The following is a 19,812-nucleotide window of genomic DNA, read 5'->3' on the forward strand; positions in this document are numbered from 1 at the left end:
ACAATCTGGATTACAGTAAATGTTTCTGAATGTACACTTACTTGCACATACTGAGCTCGCAGTTCTTTCACCCTTGGTGAATTGCGCTCAGAAGGTACTCTGTATACTTGTTTCATTCGCATCCTGTTACGATGGAGGACACGGTCAATTGTGGAAATGCTCACACTGTCGATTCCCTGGAAGTGTGTGTTGTCTTGTATCACTCGTTCCTGGATTTATCTTAGTCGTATTGCATTATCTTGAAGGACCATGCCAACTATAACGGCTTCTTGCTCCTGAGTGAATATAGCTGTCCTTTCACCTGCATGTGGCAGCCTTGCAATTCTACAAAAGTAGTTGTGCAGTTACAAAACATATTCATGCAGTACAATACATACAGTGATTCACTTTACAAATGTCTATTGAAACAGCTGCATATAGTGTAGTACAGTAAATCTGCAATTACAAAAATACAGTAGTATACTGTACCTGTTCTCTTCTCTGAATGTCCTTACTATGGTGGACACAGAAAATCGTCTCAAATTGGGTTGCACTCTAAGTCCTGCTTCCCTCATTGTCAGTCCATGGACAAGAACATGGTCTATAACTGTTGCTTGAATTTCATCAGATATTTCCACTCTTTGTCTTCCTCCTCCTCTTCGTCCTCCTCTTCCTCTTTCTTGCCCTCTTCCTCCTCGTCGCCCACCTCGCATATGCACTCGTCCTTGTCCTCTCACATCGTTTCTTCTATCCCATTCTCAGACTTCCCACCTTCAACAACCTGTTTGCTCTCTGAACTGGCTTATATTGCTTGTGTCACATCATTTGAAACAGGTTAAATCAATTTTGAGTGGTTGTGTTCAATCAATGACATGGGTTCTCTATTTGTATTTGATTGTTGCCACTTGTGTTTACCAGTATGGATGACATGTGCATTAGAGTGCAGAATGTGTTTTGAGAATGAGAATGTGTTTAGAGTTTTGCTGAAAAGTCTAAGTGAGATCTGCAAATTGTGTTTTACCATGTGAAATGGTTTAAGAACAGACTGCATAATTAGCTAAATGAGTCCAGGAAACTGAGAACTTTGTTCAGCCAATGGGTTTTAGTGTTTTAGTAATTGAGAAAAACTGTAATACATTTGTATTGATGTGTATTTGAGGTCAGACTTACGCATTCAGTAGTAATGGATTTGTATAGACTAGTATCAAGTGTATTTGTGTGTGAGGCTGTGTGTGTGTACGAGTGCATGTGTGTATGCATGCGTTTGTGTGTTTGTGTGAGAGAGAAACATCACACGGGTATTGCCAGTGATAATGCATTAGTATTGATGCCAGTGTTTGGGAGATCACAGATATGGCTGTGGTGCTAGAGAGAAAGAGAGAACATCACAACAGAGACTGAAACCCCATGGGGAGGCCATTCCCTGTCCTACTGCAATCATCCCACACTGGGATAAACACTTACACCCCTCTGTTGCCTGGACTACACAATTCTCTTTATTTCTGTCAAATCTGAATCGTCTATTTTCCTGTTTTTTTCTCCAATCTGGATGTGTGACAGTATGTGTAGCTATACTGCTCAGAGGAATGCAGTGAGGAAGCTATACTGCACCTGGGGGCCACACGTTCCTACAGGGAGACTAAAAACAACAGCAGCATAACAAACAGGCGGTGTTGTGAACACCTGGCCATGAGCCCAGCATTGTACCCATTCTCCCTATGTGTTCACACACCTGAAGAGATAGCAACACTACTGCAACATAAAACATTACCTAAACTCTGACACTACCTCACACTGAAAGTTGCCAGAGTTGTGTGTGTCTGCGTGTGTGTGTGTGTGGACCTACAGAGCAGACTGATGCATGGCAGGGCAGTATGGGAGGCAGACATAGACCAGCAGTACCAGGGTAGAGGAGGGGGGAGTTAATCATGTACAGCACATAAACACACTCAGAGGTCATGCTTCATCTTCCAGACACACTGCAGGTCCTGGTGTGTGAGACTCCCCAGATGCAGAGGAAGAGCCAGGACCAGGACAAGAGTCAGGACCAGGACCAGAGTCAGGACCAGGACCAGAGTCAGGACCAGGACCAGAGTCAGGACTAAGACCAGAGTCAGGACCAGGACAAGAGTCAGGACCAGGACCAGAGTCAGGACCAGGACCAGGGTCAGGACCAGGACAAGAGTCAGGACCAGGACCAGAGTCAGGACCAGGACAAGAGTCAGGACCAGGACCAGAGTCAGGACCAGAGTCAGGACCAGGACAAGAGTCAGGACCAGGACCAGAGTCAGGACCAGGACAAGAGTCAGGACCAGGACAATAGATAGGACCAGGACCTGAGTCAGGACCAGAGTCAGGACCAGGACAAGAGTCAGGTCCAGGACCGGAGTCGGGGACCAGGACAAGAGTCAGGACCAGGACAAGAGTCAGGACCAGGACCAGAGTCAGGACCATGACCAGAGTCAGGACCAGGACCAGAGTCAGGACCAGGACAAGAGTCAGGACCAGGACCAGAGTCAGGACCATAACCAGGGTCAGGACCAGGACAAGAGTCAGGACCAGGACCAGAGTCAGGACCAGGACAAGAGTCAGGACCAGGACCAGAGTCAGGACCAGGGTCAGGACCAGGACAAGAGTCAGGACCAGGACCAGGGTCAGGACCAGGACAAGAGTCAGGACCAGTACCAGGACCAGGACAAGAGTCAGGACCAGGACCAGAGTCAGGTCCAGGACAAGAGTCAGGACCAGGACCAGAGTCAGGACCAGAGTCAGGACCAGGACAAGAGTCAGGACCAGGACCAGAGTCAGGACCAGGACAAGAGTCAGGACCAGGACAATAGATAGGACCAGGACCTGAGTCAGGACCAGAGTCAGGACCAGGACAAGAGTCAGGACCAGGACCGGAGTCGGGGACCAGGACAAGAGTCAGGACCAGGACAAGAGTCAGGACCAGGACCAGAGTCAGGACCATGACCAGAGTCAGGACCAGGACCAGAGTCAGGACCAGGACAAGAGTCAGGACCAGGATCAGAGTCAGGACCATAACCAGGGTCAGGACCAGGACAAGAGTCAGGACCAGGACCAGAGTCAGGACCAGGACAAGAGTCAGGACCAGGACCAGAGTCAGGACCAGGGTCAGGACCAGGACAAGAGTCAGGACCAGGACCAGGGTCAGGACCAGGACAAGAGTCAGGACCAGGACCAGGACCAGGACAAGAGTCAGGACCAGGACCAGAGTCAGGTCCAGGACAAGAGTCAGGACCAGGACCAGAGTCAGGACCAGGAGAAGAGTCAGGACCAGGACCAGAGTCAGCACCAGGGTCAGGACCAGGGTCAGGACCAGGACCAGGACCAGGACCAGAGTCAGGACCAGAGTCAGGACCAGGACCAGAGTCAGGACCAGGACCATGACCAGGACCCGAGTCAGGACCAGGAGCAGAGTCAGGACCAGAGTCAGGACCAGGACCAGGACCAGAGTCAGGACCAGGAGCAGAGTCAGGACCAGGGTCAGGGTCAGGACCAGTACCAGGGTCAGGACCAGGGTCAGGACCAGGACCAGAGTCAGGACCAGGGTCAGGACCAGGGTCAGGACCAGGACCAGAGTCAGGACCAGGACCAGGGTCAGGGTCAGGACCAGGGTCAGGACCAGGACCAGAGTCAGGACCAGGGTCAGGACCAGGACCAGGAATCCACCATTAACTAAAGTAGACAGGTCTGATAAGGCTAATAGCAGCAGAGGCTCAGAAAGGAGAGTCACAGGAGAAATACCAGTATCTTCAATCCTCATCACCAGTATGTGTGTTGTGTGTGTGTGACGCCGTGATCCACCACTGACTGTTTTACTGGGTGTTTTACTGGGTGAGAGAGAGCAGCTAGGCAACAGAGAGTATTAGAATAAGGGCTCGATTCAATCCGTATCGCCGAAGTTCAGCGCTACAGCGCGATTTGAATTGAAAGGTCATTTCTGATTGAACTGACACATGCAGCGTTTAGCGTGAATGTAGTCTCTGCTGACACAGGGAACTTGGCTTTTATATTTCTATCTAGCCAGATCTTCAGCACACCAGATTGAATGGAGCCCTAAAACACAGGGCTCAGAACCCTCTCATTACAGCTCTGTGCTGAACAAGCCCCAAGGAACGTCAGCCATTTTATTTCCCTACACATTTTACAGGCCATGTCTGAACAAACACATACTAATGATCACTCTCTGACAGTGTAGCAGTGTGCCTTAGAGTAATTGACAGTGTATGTGTGAGAGTGTGTGTGAATACCAACACAAAATCATTCAAGTATGATTCTACGTGTATATGCGTACGTGTGTGCATGTGTGTGTGTGTCTCTCTCTCTGTGTAATAGCTCTCCAGACACCTGCTCTGCTGTGGTACAGTCAGACAGTGGAAGGGAGCCTGCAGCGTGTACAGGAGCTCACAGAGGTACACACAACACAGCTGCTCCTATTCCTCCAGGCCTCTCTCCCCCTCTCTCCAGCTCCTCCCTTCCACCTCTCACTTCTCTTCTCTAGCGCTAACGGACTAGCTGACTCAGACACCCAGGGGGCCTTCATCGCTCTTCAACCTGTTTAAGGTGAGCCCTGTGTGGGATGCCCCGGTCATGGCCTGCCTTTACCATGGATGTAAATGTGTTGCACGTGTAACGGAGTTTACGGAGCGCACCTATGGAGCGCACCTATGGAGCGCACCGTAAACTCACTCCACAGCTAGCTTGAAATGTCACCGAGCTATACAAGCTATACAATTGGTACCTTTTGGGTAGCTCAAATGGTTGAAACGTTGTCATGGAGGGCGGTCACGTGTGTTGTGAAGCAGAGGATCAGTTGATGGAGCCCAACATGGGGCAGTTGGACAGTGGGGGAAGCTCAGTTGTCAGCAGCAATCTGACCTGTTAAACATGCCTACAGCTTAACGCTATGGATCCACTTTTCTTCTCAAAGGCGAGTGCTTGTTGGCTTGCTTGTCAATACATGTCAGTGATGAAGGTCTGGTATCTGGAGTGCATGTCTTTACAGGCTCGAACATCCCTAACACACAGGCTGCTTTCATGTCTAATTGATCATCAAAGGGCACTGCATCAGCTTGGCTGGATGCACAGATGAACCATCACTACTACCCATACACAAACACACACCACTACTGACACGCATACATACCAACACAAACACACACCACTACTGACAAGTATACACACCAACACAAACACACACCACTACTGACACGCATACATACCAACACAAACACACACCACTACTGACAAGTATACACACCAACACAAACACACACCACTACTGACACGCATACATACCAACACAAACACACACCACTACTGACAAGTATACACACCAACACAAACACACACCACTACTGACACGCATACATACCAACACAAACACACACCACTACTGACAAGTATACACACCAACACAAACACACACCACTACTGACACGCATACATACCAACACAAACACACACCACTACTGACAAGTATACACACCAACACAAACACACACCACTACTGACACGCATACATACCAACACAAACACACACCACTACTGACAAGTATACACACCAACACAAACACACACCACTACTGACACGCATACATACCAACACAAACACACACCACTACTGACAAGTATACACACCAACACAAACACACACCACTACTGACACGCATACATACCAACACAAACACACACCACTACTGACAAGTATACACACCAACACAAACACACACCACTACTGACACGCATACATACCAACACAAACACACACCACTACTGACAAGTATACACACCAACACAAACACACACCACTACTGACACGCATACATACCAACACAAACACACACCACTACTGACAAGTATACACACCAACACAAACACACACCACTACTGACACGCATACACACCAACACAAACACACACCACGACTGATACGTACAGTATACACATCAACAGAAAACACACCACTACTGACACGCATACACACCAACATAAAACACACCACTACTGACACGCATACACACCAACAGAAAACACACCACTACTGACACGTATACACACCAACATAAAACACACCACTACTGACACGCATACACACCAACAGAAAACACACCACTACTGACACGTATACACACCAACATAAAACACACCACTACTGACACGCATACACACCAACATAAAACACACCACTACTGACACGTATACACACCAACAGAAAACACACACCACTACTGACACGCATACACACTAACAAAAATCACACACCACTACTGACATGTATACACACCAACAGAAAACACACACCACTACTGACACGTATACACACCAACAGAAAACACAGACACTCAAAATCAGGTCACACAGGATATGAAACCTTGGAAGTGAAGGAGATAAGAGAAGATTTACTGCCCTTCATTTCATTACTTGTATTTGTTTCTCCCTTCCCTTCCTCCTCTTCTCCCTCCCTCCCTCCCTCCTCTTCTCCCTCCCTCCTCTTCTCCCTCCCTCCCTCTCTCTTTATTTATTGAACTCAGCTGATTGCAAGAGTAGACAGCAGACTCAATGCTAATTTATGACATCCTTAAACAAGACAGCTTCTTTATCCATTGGATGGCCAATCACTCTTCTCCTTCAGTTCCTCTCATGACAGTTCCTGATTCTTCTGTCAATTTCCATAACTTCTCCCTCCATCTATCCCTCCCTCATCCAAAACCTTCTCTGTCCCATTCGCTCTCTCCTCCATCCCCTTCACCCTCCTTCTGTCTCTCTATCATTATATATATCCCTAATCATCTCAGTCTCTAGTTTGCTCTGGTGGTGGTGTCCCAGCACAGTGTGTATGTATGTGTGTGTGTGTGTGTGTGTGTGAGTGTTGTGTGGACTGGCCGTTAGCCAACCGTTACTGAGAGGCTGTAGCGGCTAGGCTATGAGCTAGGGACAGTGGCTGTCATTTCTCAATAGGCTGATGGTAAATGGCTAAATCAGATTAGCGTCACTGTAGCTAAACTCAGACAGTATTAAAGCCTTAGGGCCAGGGTAGGCATGGTTACACAGATGATACACAATAACATTGGTGACAATACTGAAGCAAAAAGCACTAGAGGTGGACACACACTGTAAACCACAGTAAATAGAAACAAAGCTATTTCAATTTGATTGATTGGCCCTCTCTCTCTCTCACACACACACACACACACACACACACACACTTTAGAGCCTCATCTCAGTCCATCCCCCCTCATTCTCTCTCTTAATGTTCTAAACGCAAATCCTTCCCATTCTGCAGGTCAGTGTAATTTCCTAATGGATGCTTGGCAGATGGAAGAAGGGACAACATCCCTGCTGATAGAACCAGAGAGCCAGAAGCCCACAGTACAACGGCAACCTGCCAGAGCTCACAGAATCCAGCTGAGGTGGCCTATACCTCTACACTAACAGTCAACACACACAGACACACACAAAAATGAAACACACACAGAGATTGTGGGAGTTTGGTTGTTTTTTCTTGGGTTTTCAGTTGTTATAAATTCTACACAGTTCAATAAGAAGATACAAGAACAAAGTACAGAACTCAAAACAGAACAGCGTACCACCAAATATACAGTATAGCAGGAAGAGAAAAAAGCACTCACATATGTATAGCAAGACAAGAATCCTAATTCAAACCTTTCTCTCTTCTCTTAGAACAAGTGGACAAACCACAAAACAACACAAGTCACAACTCAGTAGTTCTGAAGTGCAAGAATCACCCTTTTCTTTAAAGAAAAGAAAAAACTTTTTTATATACAGTGCCTTGCGAAAGTATTCGGCCCCCTTGAACTTTGCGACCTTTTGCCACATTTCAGGCTTCAAACATAAAGATATAAAACTGTATTTTTTTGTGAAGAATCAACAACAAGTGGGACACAATCATGAAGTGGAACGACATTTATTGGATATTTCAAACTTTTTTAACAAATCAAAAACTGAAAAATTGGGCGTGCAAAATTATTCAGCCCCCTTAAGTTAATACTTTGTAGCGCCACCTTTTGCTGCGATTACAGCTGTAAGTCGCTTGGGGTATGTCTCTATCAGTTTTGCACATCGAGAGACTGACATTTTTTCCCATTCCTCCTTGCAAAACAGCTCGAGCTCAGTGAGGTTGGATGGAGAGCATTTGTGAACAGCAGTTTTCAGTTCTTTCCACAGATTCTCGATTGGATTCAGGTCTGGACGTTGACTTGGCCATTCTAACACCTGGATATGTTTATTTTTGAACCATTCCATTGTAGATTTTGCTTTATGTTTTCGATCATTGTCTTGTTGGAAGACAAATCTCCGTCCCAGTCTCAAGTCTTTTGCAGACTCCATCATTCTTCCAGAATGGTCCTGTATTTGGCTCCATCCATCTTTCCATCAATTTTAACCATCTTCCCTGTCCCTGCTGAAGAAAAGCAGGCCCAAACCATGATGCTGCCACCACCATGTTTGACAGTGGGGATGGTGTGTTCAGCTGTGTTGCTTTTACGCCAAACATAACGTTTTGCATTGTTGCCAAAAAGTTCAATTTTGGTTTCATCTGACCAGAGCACCTTCTTCCACATGTTTGGTGTGTCTCCCAGGTGGCTTGTGGCAAACTTTAAATGACACTTTTTATGGATATCTTTAAGAAATGGCTTTCTTCTTGCCACTCTTCCATAAAGGCCAGATTTGTGCAATATACGACTGATTGTTGTCCTATGGACAGAGTCTCCCACCTCAGCTGTAGATCTCTGCAGTTCATCCAGAGTGATCATGGGCCTCTTGGCTGCATCTCTGATCAGTCTTCTCCTTGTATGAGCTGAAAGTTTAGAGGGATGGCCAGGTCTTGGTAGATTTGCAGTGGTCTGATACTCCTTCCATTTCAATATTATCGCTTGCACAGTGCTCCTTGGGATGTTTAAAGCTTGGGAAATCTTTTTGTATCCAAATCCGGCTTTAAACTTCTTCACAACAGTATCTCGGACCTGCCTGGTGTGCTCCTTGTTCTTCATGATGCTCTCTGCGCTTTTAACGGACCTCTGAGACTATCCCAGTGCAGGTGCATTTATACGGAGACTTGATTACACACAGGTGGATTGTATTTATCATCATTAGTCATTTAGGTCAACATTGGATCATTCAGAGATCCTCACTGAACTTCTGGAGAGAGTTTGCTGCACTGAAAGTAAAGGGGCTGAATAATTTTGCACGCCCAATTTTTCAGTTTTTGATTTGTTAAAAAAGTTTGAAATATCCAATAAATGTCGTTCCACTTCATGATTGTGTCCCACTTGTTGTTGATTCTTCACAAAAAAAATACAGTTTTATATCTTTATGTTTGAAGCCTGAAATGTGGCAAAAGGTCGCAAAGTTCAAGGGGGCCGAATACTTTCGCAAGGCACTGTATATCAATTTATATTTTTGGGGGACAAATAAAACCAAGCATTCCAAAGTGGAAGGTATGCACCTGTTGGTCTCCCCCTAACTTCGCAGGAGTCAGAACAGTCATTAAGTTATGGAAATATAGATTTCTTAAATCACTAGACATACAAACAAATGATTCCCAGAAAAAGCGATAGTGGTTATAGTGACCTGTTCACAAGGCAATTTTTTCCAGTGTATACCAATGATAGAGGACACTGCAACCAGCTATCATATATCTTTGTGCTGCCAATATGGGTAATATCAAAAAGCGTGTGAGGCAGAGAGAGACAGACATCAAATGCGCACCAAAACATTGGAACACCCCCACTAAGACACTCAATAACTCAACTTATTTTGGTAAAAAAAATCTCTCCCCTCCCACCTCACCCCTACACTCTACTCCCTCTCCCCTCCCCTCCCACCTCATCCCCACACTCTACACCCTCCCACCTCACCCCTACACTCTACCCCCTCTCCCCTCATCCCCACACTCTACACCCTCCCACCTCATCCCCACACTCTACACCCTCCAACCTTATCCCCACACTCTACACCCTCCCATCTCAACCCCACACTCTACACCTTCTCCCCTCCCACCTCACCCCCACACTCTACCCCCCCTCCCCTCGCCTCCCCTGCTCTCCTCCCTCTCTCCCTCATCAAGCGGTGACTAACCTGTGTCTGTGACGTTCGCAGGTGAATCTGTGCTCACTGTGTTGCTAACCCCTCCGGCCTGCAAAGCCAATCTGTACTGAAGGAAATGGTAGTGCAGCTGACAGAGATTTCAGATTGTCAACGGAGGACAAAAACGTTCCCCATTTTGCCAGGTTACTCCAATTTTCCAGAGCTAGGGGATGATAATTGGGTGAGCTGAGCGTAACAGGGAGTGTTGTGTTTCTGAAAATGGCTTTGCTCAGAGATGGACAGTAGGCTATGAAATATGGCGAGCGCTGTAGCAGGGTCAGGACTCTAACGACACCGTAAACACACACAGATTCATTCAGATTCACCTCACGTATACAGTAAGCCTCCATTTGATTGACAGGTTATACAGTATTCAGTTTGCAAAGACAGAGCAACAAAAAGAAGAGAACAAATGACCTGATACATAATATACATTTCGTCAACATTTTGAAACTCATTTGTACACCGAATAGCTTGTATTTTTGTTGCTTTTTGGTTTGAGAAAAAAATACATTTACACAGGAAGGGATCAGGAAGTTAGAAATTGTCTCGGCTGTTGCTAAGGTAACAGCTGAAAGGAATTTGAATAAATGAATAAACATTCTAGATTTGAAATGAAAAACTAAACAATGAATTGATACACAGGGACTAGTCTTCTATTTCATGTCATCCTGTAAAGACAGGACTCTGGCCAGGACCAAAGCAAACAGGGAGATAGGGGTAAGTTCCTCCTTAGAACAGTCTAGAATTATATACAGTACTATAGGCTCTTATCAGAAGGCCGGAGTGGATTTAGGCTGGAATGACTTTTGACTTGTATAAGTGGGCCTGGCTTGCCCTGTTTGACTGAAAAGGTTTGTCAGAAAGTACATCTGCAGTATTGTGCCTAATATGCTGCTGGTCATCATCTTGGGCAAGGAATATGATCATTAAGTTTGATGTAACAGTAGGCACGGTCAATCTCTATGTTACGGGATAGAATTCAGAGTGACACAATAATCAGCGTAGGGATGAATAGAGTAGGATGACAGTTTGTGTTTTCCCCATGTCCACCAGAATGGGCTAGATGCAGACTCCACACAGAACAGACACATCCAGTTCTACACTGACTGAACGAAGAACAACCCACAGCTCAGATACACAATGCAATACAGCACACACTCACAAACACACACTCACACACACTCACAAACACAATGCCATTTTCTGTTTGGATTGGGGTAGAGTTACTGTGGCTAGAGTCATGTTGGAAACGTTTACTGTACAGCTCTATTCTACACGGTCAACCAAGAGTTGTGATTGGTGGAAAGGGATTACACTCTGATAATGTCATGATGATGTTCAGTGATGTATTAGGTCTCATGTTTAAATAACCCCCCCCCCGCCCCACACAGGTTACCCCACATCCCTACAAAAACACCCTTCCATTCCACCGTCTTTTCTCCCTCAGTCCGACTTCTCCCTCTATCAAAAATAAAACAAGCCCTGCTGTCGTTTTTCATCCATCCCTTCATCCCTCTCTTTCTGTCTTCTTGTGTCATATTCTCCTCTGTTCCTCACTGTGGAAGACAACACAAAGCACCAGTAAATCCTGTAAGTCAATACAACATTGTGATATTATATAAGTCAGGGATCATCAACTAGATTCAACCACTGGCTGATTTTGTACTGAGCGGATGGTCGGGGGGCCGAAACGTAATTACAAATAATTTGTAGACTGCATATTGACCTCAATAAGCCCAAACAGATATAATGTTTGACTAAAACATTTCAAACCTTTCATACATTTGTATACGATCACGTGTCTCTATTACTCATGGGGAATACTTGGGAACTTCTTCAATAAAAATTACTTGGAGTTGATTTCCTGGTGTTTTTCCAGCCTTTCTATAAATAATATAATATTTAAATACATAAATACAGTTGAAGTCGGAAGATTACATACACCTTTGCCAAATACATTTAAACTCAGTTTTTCACAATTCCTGACATTTAATCCTAGTAAAAATTCCCTGTCTTAGGTCAGTTAGGATCACCACTTTATTTTAAGAATGTGAAATGTCAGAATAATAGTAGAGAGAATTATTTATTTCAGCATTATTTTCTTTCATCACATTCCTAGTGGGTCAGAAGTTTACATACACTCAATTGGTATTTGGTAGCATTGCCTTTAAATTGTTTAACTTGGGTCAAACGTTTCAGGTAGCCTTCCACAAGCTTCCCACAATAAGTTGAGTGAATTTTGGCCCATTCCTCCTGACAGAGCTTGCTCGCAAACACTTTTTCAGTTCTGACCACAAATTTTCTATAGGATTGAGGTCAGGGCTTTGTGATGGCCACTCTAATACCTTGACTTTGTTGTCCTTAAGCCATTTTGCCACAACTTTGGAAGTATGCTTGGGGTCATTGTCCATTTGGAAGACCCATTTGCGACCAAGCTTTAACTTCCTGACTGATGCCTTGAGATGTTGCTTCAATATATCCACATAGTTTTCCATCCTCATGATGCCATCTATTTTGTGAAGTGCACCAGTCCCTCCTGCAACAAAGCACCCCCACAACATGATGCTGCCACCCCGGGGCTTCACCGTTGGGATGGTGTTCTTCGGCTTGCAAGCCTCCCCCTTTTTCCTCCAAACATAACAATGGTCATTATGGCCAAATAATTATATTTTTGTTTCATCAGACCAGAGAACATTTCTCCAAAAAGTACGGTCTTTGTCCCCATGTGCAGTTGCAAACCGTAGTCTGGCTTTTTTATGGCGGTTTTGGAGCAGTGGCTTCCTCGTTGCTGAGCGGCCTTTCAGGTTATGTTGATATAGGACTCGTTTAACTGTGGACATAGATACTTTTGTACCTGTTTTTTCCAGCTTCTTCACAAGGTCCTTTGCTGTTGTTCTGGGATTGATTTGCACTTTCGCACCAAAGTACGTTCACCTATAGGAGACAGAACACATCTCCTTCCTGAGCAGTATGACGGCTGCGTGGTCCCATGGTGTTTATACTTGCGTACTATTGTTTGTACAGATGAACGTGGTACCTTCAGGCGTTTGGAAATTGCTCCCAAGGATGAACCAGACCTGTGGAGGTCTACAATTTTTTTAGGAGGTCTGGCTGATTTCTTTTGATTTTCCCATGATTTCAAGCAAAGAGGCACTGAGTATGAAGGTAGGCCATGAAATACATCCAAACGTACACCTCCAAATGACTCAAATTATGTCAATTAGCCTATCAGAAGCTTCTAAAGCCATGACATCATTTTCTGGAATTTTCCAAGATGTTTAAAGGCACAGTCAACTTAGTGTATGTAAACTTCTGGCCCACTGGAATTGTGATACAGTGAATTATAAGTTAAATAATCTGTCTGTAAATAATTGTTGGAAAAATTACTTGTGTCATATCCAAAGTAGATGTCTTAACCGACTTGCCAAAACTATAGTTTGTTAACAAGAAATTTGTGGAGTGGTTGAAAAACAAGTTTTAATGACTCCAACATACAGTGGGGAGAACAAGTATTTGATACACTGACGATTTTGCAGGTTTTCCTACTTACAAAGCATGCAGAGGTCTGTCATTTTTATCATAGGTACACTTCAACTGTGAGAGACGGAATCTAAAACAAAAATCCAGAAAATCACATTGTATGATTTTTAAGTAATTAATTTATATTTTATTGCATGACATAAGTATTTGATCACCTACCAACCAGTAAGAATTCTGGCTCTCACAGACCTGTTAGTTTTTCTTTAAGAAACCCTCCTGTTCTCCACTCATTACCTGTATTAACTGCACCTGTTTGAACTCGTTACCTGTATAAAAGACACCTGTCCACACACTCAATCAAACATACTCCAACCTCTCCACAATGGCTAAAAGCAGAGAGCTGTGTAAGGACACCAGGGATACAATTGTAGACCTGCACAAGGGTGGGATGGGCTACAGGACAATAGGCAAGCAGCTTGGTTAGAAGGCAACAACTGTTGGCGCAATTATTAGAAAATGGAAGAAGTTCAAGATGACGGTCAATCACCCTCGGTCTGGGGCTCCATGCAAGATCTCACCTCGTGGGGCATCAATGATCATGAGGAAGGTGAGGGATCAGCCCAGAACTACACGGTAGGACCTGGTCAATGACCTGAAGAGAGCTGGGACCACAGTCTCAAAGAAAACCATAAGTAACACACTACGCCGTCATGGATTAAAATCCTGCAGCGCACGCAAGGTCCACCTGCTCGAGCCAACGCATGTCCAGGCACGTCTGAAGTTTGCCAATGACCATCTGGATGATCTAGAGGAGGAATGGGAGAAGGTCATGTGGTCTGATGAGACAAAAATAGAGTCTAAACTCCACTCGCCGTGTTTGGAGGAAGAAGAAGGATGAGTACAACCCCAAGAACACCATCCCAACCTTGAAGCATGGAGGTGGAAACATCATTCTTTGGGGATGTTTTTCTGCAAAGGGGACAGGACGACAGCACCATATTGAGGGGAGGATTGATGAGGCCATTTATCGCGAGATCTTGGCCACCAACCTCCTTCCCTCAGTAAGAGCATTGAAGATGGGTCGTGGCTCCGTAAGAAGCATCTCAAGGTCCTTGAGTGGCCTAGCCAGTCTCCAGACCTGAAAAAAAATCTTTGGAGGGAGCTGAAAGTCCGTATTGCCTAGCAACAGCCCCGAAACCTGAAGGATCTAGAGAAGGTCTGTATGGAGGAGTGGGCCAAAATCCCTGCTGCTGTGTGTGCAAACCTGGTCAAGAACTACAGGAAACGTATGATCTCAGTAATTGCAAACAAAGGTTTCTGTACCAAATATTAAGTTCTGCTTTTCTGATGTATCAAATACTTATGTCATGCAATATAATGCAAATTAATTACTTAAAAATCATACAATGTGATTTTCTGGATGTTTTTTTAGATACCGTCTCTCACAGTTGAAGTGTACCTATGATAAAAATTACAGACCTCTCTACATGCTTTGTAAGTAGGAAAACCTGCAAAATCGGCAGTGTATCAAATACTTGTTCTCCCCACTGTAAGTGTATGTAAACTTCCGACTTCAACTGTATATATATATACAGTGGGGCAAAAAGGTATTCAGTCAGCCACCAATTGGTGCAAGTTCTCCCACTTAAAAAGATGAGAGGCCTGTAATTTTCATCATGGGTACACTTCAACTATGACAGACAAAAAATCCAGAAAATCACATTTTTATGAATTTATTTGCAAATTATGGTGGAAAATAAGTATTTGGTCACCTACAAACAAGCAAGATTTCTGGCTCTCACAGACCTGTAACTTCTTCTTTAAGAGGCTCCTCTGTCCTCCACTCGTTACCTGTATTAATGGCACCTGTTTGAACATATCAGTATAAAAAACACCTGTCCACAACCTCAAACAGTCACACTCCAAACTCCACTATGGCCAAGACCAAAGAGCTGTCAAAGGACACCAGAAACAAAATTGTAGACCTGCACCAGGCTGGGAAGACTGAATCTGCAATAGGTAAGCAGCTTGGTTTGAAGAAATCAACTGTGGGAGCAATTATTAGGAAATGGAAGACATACAAGACCACTGATAATCTCCCTCGATCTGGGGCTCCACGCAAGATCTCACCCCGTGGGGTCAAAATGATCACAAGAACGGTGAGCAAAAATCCCAGAACCACACGGGGGGACCTAGTGAATGACCTGCAGAGAGCTGGGACCAAAGTAACAAAGCCTACCATCAGTAACACACTACGCCGCCAGGGACTCAAATCCTGCAGTGCCAGACATGTCCCCCTGCTTAAGCCAGTACATGTCCAGGCCCATCTGAAGTTTGCTAGAGAGCATTTGGATGATCCAGAAGAAGTTTGGGAGAATGTCATATGGTCAGATGAAACCAAAATATAACTTTTTGGTAAAAACTCAACTCGTCGTGTTTGGAGGACAAAGAATGCTGAGTTGCATCCAAAGAACACCATACCTACTGTGAAGCATGGGGGTGGAAACATCATGCTTTGGGGCTGTTTTTCTGCAAAGGGACCAGGACGACTGATCCGTGTAAAGGAAAGAATGAATGGGCCCATGTATCGTGAGATTTTGAGTGAAAACCTCATTCCATCAGCAAGGGCGTTGAAGATGAAACGTGGCTGGGTCTTTCAGCATGACAATGATCCCAAACACACCGCCCGGGCAACGAAGGAGTGGCTTCGTAAAAAGCATTTCAAGGTCCTGGAGTGGCCTAGCCAGTCTCCAGATCTCAACCCCATAGAAAATCTTTGGAGGGAGTTGAAAGTCCGTGTTGCCCAGCAACAGCCCATAAACATCACTGCTCTAGAGGAGATCTGCATGGAGGAATGGGCCAAAATACCAGCAACAGTGTGTGAAAACCTTGTGAAGACTTACAGAAAACGTTTGACCTCTGTCATTGCCAACAAAGGGTATATAACAAAGTATTGAGATAAACTTTTGTTATTGACCAAATACTTATTTTCCACCATAATTGGCAAATAAATTCATAAAAAATCCTACAATGTGATTTTCTGGATTTTTTAAGTGGGAGAACTTGCACAATTGGTGGCTGACTAAATACTTTTTTGCCCCACTGTGTATTTATACATATATTTATATATATATATATACACAGTGTATATACACTCACTTTTAAGAACTGTGCATATAAACATATAAACCAATCCCCCCTTCTCCTACCACTACCGTCCCGCCAGCGACCCCTCCCCTCTGACCTGCTGTGCTCCTGGCTTGTTCAGAAGGCCAGCTTCTTCATTGGCCTTTTCTGTCTTCATCTCCACCACAATGTCATTATTCACATCCCCACTTGCCCTGCAGGAGAGACACACAGAGGAGGCAGAGAGAAAGAGAGGGATAGCATAGAGAGAGAGAAAGAGAGGTAGCATAGAGAGAGAGGGAGAGGTAGCATATAGAGGTAGCATAGTGAGAGAGAGGGAGAGAGAGAAAGAGAGGTAGCATAGAGAGAGAGAGAAAGAGAGAGGGCATAGAGAGAGAGAGGGAGAGAGAGAAAGAGAGGTAGCATAGAGAGAGAGAAAGAGAGGTAGCATAGAGAGAGAGAGGGAGAGAGAGAAAGAGAGTTAGCATAGAGAGAGAGAGGGAGAGAGAGAAAGAGAGGTAGCATAGAGAGAGAGAAAGAGAGGTAGCATATAGAGAGAGAGGGAGAGAGAGAAAGAAAGATAGCATAGAGAGAGAGAAAGAGAGGTAGCATAGAGAGAGAGAGGGAGAGAGAGAAAGAGAGGTAGCATAGAGAGAGAGAAAGAGAGGTAGCATAGAGAGAGAGAGGGAGAGAGATAGGTTTATAGAAGGAGGTGACATGAAAAGACAGACGGAGAGAGAAACGGTAGAGGGTTAGCAGAGGGAGAGGGAGAGAGAAACGGTAGAGGGTTAGCAGAGGGAGAGGGAGAGAGAAACGGTAGAGGGTTAGCAGAGGAAGAGGGAGAGAGAAACGGTAGAGGGTTAGCAGAGGGAGAGGGAGAGAGAAACGGTAGAGGGTTAGCAGAGGGAGAGGGAGAGAGAAACGGTAGAGGGTTAGCAGAGGGAGAGGGAGAGAGAAACGGTAGAGGGTTAGCAGAGGGAGAGGGAGAGAGAAACGGTAGAGGGTTAGCAGAGGGAGAGGGAGACAGAAACGGTAGAGGGTTAGCAGAGGGAGAGGGAGAGAGAAACGGTAGAGGGTTAGCAGAGGGAGGTAGAATACAGTAAAGAGAACAGGGAGTCTGTACGCCAATGATCACAATGCCTTTCTTTAGAAACAGTTTCAAAACCCCTCCTCCCGTCCCCTCCACTCCCCTCTCCTCAGCTCTCCCTCCCTCCCCTCCTCTCCTCTCCTCCACCCTAACCTCCCTCCTGTTACTCACACTTCCTTATTGTCCTTCTTGCTGCAGGGCAGCTTGCCCTTCTTGTTGAGGAAGTAGAGGAGTGCCACCAGCAGCAGCAGCATTAGGACACACACCACCACGGCTATCACCACGCCACTGGAGCCACCCTGCTGCTTATCAGCTAGAGGCATGGAGAGATGGAGGGAGAGATGAAGGCATGGGGGGGAGAGGTGGAGAAGGGAGAGGTTGGATGAAAGTGAAGTTAAAGGGGATGGATGGGGTGAGGTGAGAGGAGAAAGAGGTAGGGAGGAGCGATGGGAGAAGGAGTTGGTGAGAGGTGAGGAGGGATAAGGGGGAGAAGGGTTGAAGGGGGAGGGACAGCGATGGAGGCAAGAGAGGGGATGGAGTGGAGGGGTAGGGGTGGGTAATGGAAGAGGGGAGGTGAGGGGGTGGAGGGGCGGAAATGGGATGGGTGAGGTTCGGAGGAGAACAATGGATGGGTGGAGGGGAGAGGAGGAGAGGAGGAGAGGGGGAAACGGGGAAAGGGGAGGGGGAAGGTTTGTTCAACTTTGATTGAGATGACAATAGTGTGGTGGGGCTAAGAGGGGGGCCTACACACACACACACACACACACACACACACACACACACACGCACACACGCACACACGCACGCACGCACACACGCACACACGCACGCACACACACACACACGCAGAAACAGACATACACACTACAGTCTCCTACATACACACATTTTCACAAACACACCTTTTCTCTCTCTGTATCACATACACACAGTGTAACACACATACACATAGAGGTATTTGTACAGACCTGTTTTAAGCACATGGTTCCCTTTGAGCAGCATTTTGAAAGAAAGGCAGTTCCTCAGACCCACTGCATAGCAAAGCAACAACACACACCGCACCACTATGTGCACCCACTAACCACCAACAACACACATACTAGTGTACAAACACAACCACCACAACACATACTCTAGTTACAACTACTCACAAGCCCACAGCAACTGAAAAGCACAGCACAGGGAGGAAAAAGAGTGAAAGAGAAGAACGCAGTGGGAAAAAGAAGTGACAAAGACACGCTGAGGACAGAAAAGAAGAGAGTGGAAGAGGATAGAATAGAATATCATCCTTTATTACCCCCCCAGGGGAGGGAAAAGTCGCAGCATCCACAGAATATAGGACAGACATCATACAAAGATGACAAACAAAACACAATATACAATATCCACAGTGTTCAGTAGTAATAGGGAAATATACAATGTACAGTACAGTAGAGTGCTTGGAGGAAGGGTGAAGTACTACAGGCTATTTACAACACAGAGTCCTGACAGCAGGGAGGAAAGGAGGAGGGAGAAGACGGATAAGTGTCTACCTCTGCCTGCATCATTGGCTGCGTTGGGATCGACGGCTGCAGGGAGAAGAGAGGAACCGGGTTAGACTACAGTTTACTGTTACACCACAATGGAGGAGAGGGACAGAGAACGAGAGAGAGAGAGAGAGAGAGAGAGAGAGAGAGAGAGAGAGAGAGAGAGAGAGAGAGAGAAAGAAAGAAATAAAGAGAGAGAGAAAGAAAGAAACAGTGATACGAAAGTTAAGAGAAGTGGAGGGCCACACTGACCTTGTTTGATGGTGACTTTGAAGACCTGGGAGGCTGCGCCGTGGTCGTTACTGGCCTCGCAGGTGACCCCGTCCTTCAGGACCGCAGCACTGGCCTCCAGCATGACCATACTGACTACCTTGTTACCCTTCACCGACACTGACTGGGAGAGGAGGGGCGAGAGGGGCGGGGGGGGGGGGGGGGGGGGGGGAGATGGGTTAAGAGATGACAATAAATGAGAGGAGTAGT

The 19,812-nt window shown here is 45.7% G+C and overlaps 2 protein-coding genes across 3 annotated transcripts in view; one reads left to right on the forward strand and one right to left on the reverse strand.

Annotated features, from left to right (window-relative positions):
• Positions 1–1,937: 1,937 nt before the first annotated feature.
• LOC139419266 (dentin sialophosphoprotein) lies at positions 1,938–3,682 on the forward strand. The gene is made up of 3 exons (XM_071169223.1): positions 1,938–2,073; positions 2,369–2,800; positions 2,886–3,682. The coding sequence occupies exons 1-3, from the start codon at positions 1,938–1,940 to the stop codon at positions 3,680–3,682; spliced, it is 1,365 nt and encodes a 454-aa protein (XP_071025324.1).
• A 3,801-nt stretch (positions 3,683–7,483) lies between these two features.
• Positions 7,484–19,812, reverse strand: part of LOC139422783 (basal cell adhesion molecule-like) — a 100,050-nt gene continuing 87,721 nt past the window's right edge. Inside the window, exons 12-17 of one of the 2 annotated variants that reach the window (XR_011635758.1) lie at positions 19,585–19,726; positions 19,339–19,374; positions 17,978–18,119; positions 16,838–16,934; positions 10,555–11,669; positions 7,484–7,815 (exon numbers count right to left, since the gene is read on the reverse strand). Coding sequence is in view for 1 of the 2 variants with exons in the window: in XM_071174130.1 (XP_071030231.1) it covers positions 11,667–11,669; positions 16,838–16,934; positions 17,978–18,119; positions 19,339–19,374; positions 19,585–19,726 (420 nt within the window). In the remaining variant the exon portion in view is untranslated. Of the gene's footprint in view, positions 7,816–10,289; positions 11,670–16,837; positions 16,935–17,977; positions 18,120–19,338; positions 19,375–19,584; positions 19,727–19,812 lie in introns of those variants that run through there. The other variant, XM_071174130.1, reaches the window with a different exon arrangement.

This window comes from Oncorhynchus clarkii, chromosome 2, assembly GCF_045791955.1.
Source record: "Oncorhynchus clarkii lewisi isolate Uvic-CL-2024 chromosome 2, UVic_Ocla_1.0, whole genome shotgun sequence".
Classification (NCBI taxonomy): Eukaryota; Metazoa; Chordata; class Actinopteri; order Salmoniformes; family Salmonidae; genus Oncorhynchus; species Oncorhynchus clarkii.

Excerpts from the sequence above, each read along its gene's own strand:
- LOC139419266 (XM_071169223.1), top strand. The coding sequence starts at position 1,938 with ATGCTTCATCTTCCAGACACACTGCAGGTCCTGGTGTGTGAGACTCCC. Across the intron at positions 2,074-2,368 it reads GAGTCAGGACCAGGACCAGA|TCGGGGACCAGGACAAGAGT; the intron begins GTCAGGACTAAG and ends CCAGGACCGGAG. Across the intron at positions 2,801-2,885 it reads GAGTCAGGACCAGGACAAGA|TCGGGGACCAGGACAAGAGT; the intron begins GTCAGGACCAGG and ends CCAGGACCGGAG.